General features: G+C 39.2%; 1 protein-coding gene across 1 annotated transcript in view; it reads left to right on the top strand.

The window, feature by feature from the left end:
- Positions 1-2,204: 2,204 nt before the first annotated feature.
- LOC121379607 (solute carrier family 22 member 15-like) overlaps positions 2,205-7,346 on the top strand; it is a 41,145-nt gene continuing 36,003 nt past the window's right edge. The window contains exon 1 of the mRNA XM_041508256.1: positions 2,205-2,385. Coding sequence (XP_041364190.1) covers positions 2,205-2,385 — 181 coding nt within the window. The remainder of the gene's footprint in view (positions 2,386-7,346) is intronic.

Raw genomic sequence — 7,346 nt, 5'->3', positions numbered from 1 at the left:
ATAGACAGGATAGCACATACCACGGCCTTTGGTGTACCAGTCGTGGTGCACTGGCTGCGGCGATAATTGAAAAGAGTAACCTATGTGTCGGCAGCGACAGTATTCTCTCACATACCAGACACAGTATCACAAAACATTAATGTCTTAAACCGTTAATTTAGGGTTGTTTTTCAGATTGATTGCCAGAAAATCTGTAACACGTTGCATTCCGTAGCAGATCATTGCAATCATTCAACAGATCGTCACAAACTGTCCCAGATCGTCGCAAACTGTCCCAGATAGTAGCAGTCTATCCGCTGCAAATCGTCGCAATTCGTCGCAGATCGTAGCAGTCTGTTCCAGATCGTACCAGTCTGTCGCAGATCGTACCAGTCTGTCGCAGATCGTACCAATCTGTTCCAGATCGTACCAGTCTGTCGCAGATCGTAGCAATCGGTCGCAGATCATAGCAGTCTGTTCCAGATCGTACCAGTCTGTCGCAGATCGTAGCAATCGGTCGCAGATCGTAGCAGTCTGTCCTAGATCGTAACAATCGGTCGCAGATCGTAGCAATCGGTCGCAGATCGTCGCAAACTGTCCCAGATCGTAGCAATCCGTACAAGATCGTCGCAATCAGTCGCAGATAGTAGCAGTCTGTTCCAGATCGTACCAGTCTGTCGCAGATCGTAGCGATCGGTCGCAGATCGTAGAAGTCTGTCCTAGATCGTAGCAATCCGTCCCAGCTCGAAGCAATCGGTCGCAGATCGTCGCAAACTGTCCCAGATCGTAGTAATCCGTACGAGATCGTCGCAATCGGTCGCAGATCGTCGCAAATCGATAACAGGTTTTCGTTAAATGGGAATAATAGTCACAAACGGTCTGCAACGGATTAGGAAAGTGGATATCATATCTGCGACTGTCTTCCGTTTTATGGGAACCAGCCTTCATTTTTCTTTTGGCTCTCATTTATAGTACCAAGTAAGAGTTAAAACACAGTATGTAAATCATGTAATATCTTGGGAATGTGATCCACTCTGTTATACTATTATGTCACAGTGACATAACAGTGATGCCATGCTGACAATTCCTGCTTGGTAAAATTAGCACAAATGCAGAAGAAGCGGTCCGTCTTCGTGATGACTAATTTGTAGTCGTGTGGCAAACTAAACCGAATTAGCAATGATTTAATTTGTCTCTAACTTCGCGTCTCTCACATCTCCCACGACCACGAAAATAGATCAAATGTCGAAAATTAAGTCACCCGAGGACTGGAGTTCGTGATAAAACAAAATCCAATTCGGAAAAAAAAAAGGTATAAACGAAAAACCAATATTTAGAAACAGATGTTTGTTTCTATTCGAAAAAAAAAGTGTAAACGAAAAACCAATATTTAGAAATAGGATATTTTCTTTAACATTAACGATAATGTATTTTTATCAAACCATACTAACTACTGACGACAGGCATCCGTGACTAGATGGCTGAGGGGTGTAGCTAGAACAGCGTTCTTCAATCTTAATTAGATATTGGCCTAAAAAATCAATTGATATGGAAGGAACAAAATATATCTGAATTTTACAATGTGATGGTAAATTGTGGGCGCAATTCTAGCGTCCAATTGAAATACCTAATAAATCACATTTTGCAAAAAAAAATAGTTAAGGTCAAAATGGGACTTACTAGGTTTGTTCCAACATAAATTCATTACAACCATTTGAAAAATATTCACCAGTGCTTCCGTATTACAGAGGAAAAATATAGCAAGTCCACCACCTTGACAGACATCCAAAGGTAAAACCTAGTAAGAGCACTTGCTAGCTTTTCCCATTGTGCATTCCACAGGCATCTTGTGAGTTGCTAGGTTTTTAGATGTTGCCTCTGCCTTGTGTGGGTCCAAGAAGGTTCTATTCTGGGTTGATAACTGCGCGGGACAGAACAAAAACTGGACATTTTTTACAGTTCTTGTGTCATGCGTAAATTCTGAATGGGGCCCAGACATGATAAAAATCAAATATCTTGTAAAGGGTCATACATACATGGCTGCTGATAATGTGCACAGTAGTATTGGGATCAAAATGCGGAAGGCACATGAGATCCACACCTTTGATGATTTCTTTGATCTGGTTGACTAATCTGCCAAAGATATTAAGCCAGTAGTTTTGCAGGTCACTGATTTTTATGATTTTCAGGCAGGAAATAAATCTCGGAATTCCAAATCGGTCACAATGCCTCTCCTGAGCAATATTGTTGAGGGTGAATTTAGGAAGTCCTCTACATCCTTGTATTTCAAAGAAGGCTCATTTGAGAATCCAACCAAGGAAGTCGGATTTCTGAAGGGGAATTTTGTTGCTGAAATGCCAAGCAAACACACCACCCCTCTAGGTATTCCTGCCGCAAAGAAACGAGGTATCGTCAACTTGTTGCAGTCAGGTGTACTTCCAGCAAAGACAAAATTTTGGCTAGATATCCCAGAGGCCGATGTTTCAAATCTTACAGACAATAATTCCTAGGATATGGGATCTATACTTTCATGACTTTCATGTCATTGAAACAACTGTTGTAATGAAACCATGACATGTTTCATGTATATTTACTGGCATGGCTAGGATATGTAGCTATAGACCAAAGCTTCAAGCCAGTCATCACGATGAATGGGCATAGGCCTGTATTCATCATCATTAGGGTAAATGTTTAAATCCTGAAAGAAAAAAAAACTTGTATTTTTTTAATTATGATTTCATTATGTACTTCCACACACTTCCAAAACTCACTGACTGATGAGACTGCTCCGAACTGTGACTTACTATGGTTTACATTTGCATGAATGCCAAGGTAAAACATTGTAAATCACACTAAATCATGTTATGTAAAATATTTTGGACTGCCTCTAAAAGGTATTTCAGAACAATTGATAAATAGTGTTTTTCACCATTAAACTCCTCAAAAGTATCTCAGTGAATCTTTATGTAAGGGTTTGTCACATATACCCATTTTTCTCTAAAGTGAGAAAATGTGACTTACTAGGTATTTCCACTGGACGCTAGAATTGTGGTAGCGAGCACACAAAATGTTAAATGAAAGAAATGTAATATTTGTTTAGGGACATTCCGGTCATTTTGATCCACGATTATTTGATATTTAACTTATGTTTTTTTGACATGATGGTTATTTGATATTTAACATATGGTTATTTTGACACGATGGTTATTTGATATTTAACATATGGTTATTTTGAAACGATAGTTATTTGATATTTAACATAAGGTTATTTTGACACTATAGTTATTTAATATTTAACATATGGTTATTTTGACAGGATAGTTACTTGATATTTAACATATGGTTATTTTGACAGGATAATTACTTGATATTTAACATATGGTTATTTTGACACGATAGTTACTTGATATTTAACATATGGTTATTTTGACACTATAGTTACTTGATATTTAACATATGGTTATTTTGACACGATGGTTATTTGATATTTAACATATGGTTATTTTGACACGATGGTTATTTGATATTTAACATGGTTATTTTAACACGATGGTTATTTGATATTTAACATAAGGTTATTTTGACACTATAGTTATTTGATATTTAACATATGGTTATTTCGACACGATGGTTATTTGATATTTAACATAAGGTTATTTGATATTTAACATAAGGTTATTTTGACACTATAGTTATTTGATATTTAACATATGGTTATTTCGACACGATGGTTATTTGATATTTAACATACGGTTATTTGATATTTAACATAAGGTTATTTTGACACTATAGTTATTTGATATTTAACATATGGTTATTTCGACACGATGGTTATTTGATATTTAACATAAGGTTATTTTGACACTATAGTTATTTGATATTTAACATATGGTTATTTTGACACGATGGTTATTTGATATTTAACATAAGGTTATTTTGACACTATAGTTATTTGATATTTAACATATGGTTATTTTGACACGATGGTTATATGGTAATTAATATACCGCATTTCAACACCATTGCTATTTTGTTATTTAACATATGATTATTTCGACTAAATGGTTATATGATATTTAATATACCATATTTCAACACCACGGCTATTTGGTATTTAACATATTTAACACTTCAACACCACGCTATTTGATACTTGTGAGTATGCCTCATACGCTACTCCTCCCGAGAAGTTTATTTCATTTGTTTAAATTTCGTGCTTGTATCCAACTAAGGTTCAAGCACGCTGTCCTGTGGTATCTGGGCTGTCTGTCCAGGACAGTGAGTTAGTGGTTAGTTTGTTAGTGGTTAGTGAGAGAGAAGAGGGTGTAGTGGCCTTACACCTACCCCTTTGAGTGCCCACCCCGGTACCGGGGCTGCGAACCCAGTACTTATCAGCCTTATGTCCGTCCGATGGCTTAACCACGGTACCACCGATGCTAGTTCCCGAAATGTAGCAAGGGATCTTTTATATAGTATTTCCCATACACAAAATAACACATATACCTTTGATGCACCAGTCGTGGGGTATTTATCTGATAGAGGAGCGGGACGTAGCCCAGTCGTAAAGCGCTCGCTTGATGCGCGGTCGGTATGGGATCGATCCCTGTAGGTGGGCCCATTGGGCTATTTCTCGTTCCAGCCAGTGCACCACGACTGGTATATCAAATGCCGAGGTATGCGCTATCCTGCCTGTGGGGTGGTGCATATAAAAGATCCTTTGCTACTAATGGAAAAATAAATATAGCGGATTTCCTCTTTAAGACTATATGTCAAAATTACCAAATGTTTGACATTCAGTAGCCTATGATTAATAAATCAATGTGCTCCAGTGGTGTTGTTAAACAAAACAAATATATAGTCGAGTATGCAGATAGCCTTTGTAGTCATTAAACCGGGCTGGAAAAAACAAAGTGGTGTCGTTACAGAAAACAAACTGGGTTTATTGGGGGGTTTTGTTTTTTGTCTGATTGGATAAAGATGAGCACAGTGAACTGAGTGATGCTGGGTGATGTCAGTCTAGACTGTGGTATTTCTACCACACATACCTGTACCCTCGTAAAGAAAATCTCTTGAACGACACAGTGACGTGAGTGATGGTTTGTGCTCTACAAATTACATCGGCTGCGTAACTACAGGTACTGCTTGCTGGTTTTAGCCACATCATTGTCTTTTGACGTCGAAGTCGCTGAAAAAGAAAGTCACAAAAAAGAAGTGTTTTATGACTGTAGCGGGGTTTTTTCAGAATAAGGTTCGCGTCCTTTTGCATAATGCTTTTAGCAGCTAGGTTTGATCATCGATTACGGTATGGTCCTGAGACCCATTCTGGAACGGGACGTACTTGCTCGAGGTGTACCGGCCTCGGTGGCTTCGTGGTTAGGCCATCGGTCTACAGGCTGGTAGGTACTGGGTTCGGATCCCAGTCGAGGCATGGGATTTTTAATCCAGATACCGACTCCAAACCCTGGAGTGAGTGCTCCGCAAGGCTCAATGGGTAGGTGTAAACCACTTGCACCGACCAGTGATCCATAACTGGTTCAACAAAGGCCATGATTTGTGCTATCCTGCCTGTGGGAAGCGCAAATAAAAGATCCCTTGCTGCCTGTCGTAAAAGAGTAGCCTATGTGGCGACAGCGGGTTTCTTCTAAATGTCAGAATGACCATATGTTTGACATCCAATAGCCGATAATAAGATAAAAAATCAATGTGCTCTAGTGGCGTCGTTAAATAAAACAAAGTTTTTTCGCTCGAGGTGTAACCCATAGCGGCGGCTGAGGCGGTTCGATCCTGCGATGCAAGCACCTCAAACGAGCGCTCAACCGACTGAGCTAAATCCCGCCCCTTACCTGATAGATAGTCGAGTAGGGGTGAGATTTAGCTCAGTCGGTTGAGTGTTCGCTTGAGGTGCTTGCGTCGCAAATCGAACCACCTCGGTGGATCCATTCAGCTGATTTTTTTGTTTTTTTCTTGTTCCAACCAGTGCACCACAACTGGACAAAGGCCGTGGTTTGTGCTTTCCTGGCTGTGGGAAAGTGCATATAAAAGTTTCCTCTGATGACTACGAGTCAGAATTACCATATGTTTGACATCCAATAGCCGATGATTAATTAATCAATGTGCTCCAGTGGTGGTGTTAAACAAAACAAACAAAACAAATATATAGTCGAGTATGCAAACAGCCTGTGTAGCCATTAAACCGGACTGAAAAAAAAACAAGTCTAGAGTTAGAAATATTATCCCCCCCTTTATTTCGAGTGGTATGAAAAGAGAAGCAACTTTCAATACACCTCAGTATACATGCAACACACACAACATGATATGACTTCCTGTTTTTTCTATATGTTGATATCGACCCTGATTTTGCACAATAATTAAAGGAGTTGTCCAACCTTTCAACATTGCATAACCTAACTGTCAAATCTGTCAAATCTAATTCCCACAAAATATATTATATATAATAAAGAAAGGGGAAATTGTTTCCAGCGGAGTTAATTCATTGCATACAGGCCGCTGTGATCCCTGTAGCTGACTTCTAGTGCGTTTGTCTTAAAGGGACAGTCTTGAGTTTACAACCATTGTAAAATGTGTTCGACCAATAGAGCCTTTTCTATGACGTAACATACAAGTTAAATACATTTTCTTATTTAAAATATCAGAGTCTGTATTTATAAGTTGTCGGTTGTCATAATGCTTGTAGTAGCCCAAACCGGATTTTACCTGCGAATAATTTCGTACTTACGAAAAAATATATATCACGAATTAAAGTAAAAACTGAGTGCTACAAACATTAGTATACGACAGCAAACACATACGATATACAGACACTGGTATTCTAAACAAGAAAATGTATTTAGTATGAAACAGTAGTCGCCAACAAAGCTCTGTTATCGCAAACCTCTTACAATGGCTGCAAACTCAGGACAGTCCCTTTAAAGGAGGTTGATCTTTGGTTCCATCTCTTTTGATGGGCACCCCAGTGGTAAAGCGCTCGCTTGATGCACGGTCGGTTTTGGGATCGATCCCCGTCATTGGGCCCATTGGGCTATTTCTCGCTCCAGCCAGTGCACCACGACTGTGGTTTGTGATATCCTGTCTATGGGATGGTGCATATGAAAGATCCTTTGCTGCCAATCGAAAAGAGTAGCCGACGAAGTGGCGACAGCGGGTTTCCTCCTTCAATATCTGTGTGGTCCTTAACCATATGTCAGACGTCATATAACCGTAAATAAAATGTGTTGAGTGCGTCGTTAATTAAAACATTTCCTTCCTTCCTTCCTTTGATAGGACTCGTGCATTGTCCCGTCCTAACCAGTTACTCAGGATTAGTACACACTGATACTGATATGGGGGTCATACCAATTAAAAACAAA

Source organism: Gigantopelta aegis, chromosome 8 (genome assembly GCF_016097555.1).
Source record: "Gigantopelta aegis isolate Gae_Host chromosome 8, Gae_host_genome, whole genome shotgun sequence".
Classification (NCBI taxonomy): Eukaryota; Metazoa; Mollusca; class Gastropoda; order Neomphalida; family Peltospiridae; genus Gigantopelta; species Gigantopelta aegis.
Note: the sequence above shows the minus strand (reverse complement) of the source record. Positions and strands in the feature narration are given on the sequence as shown.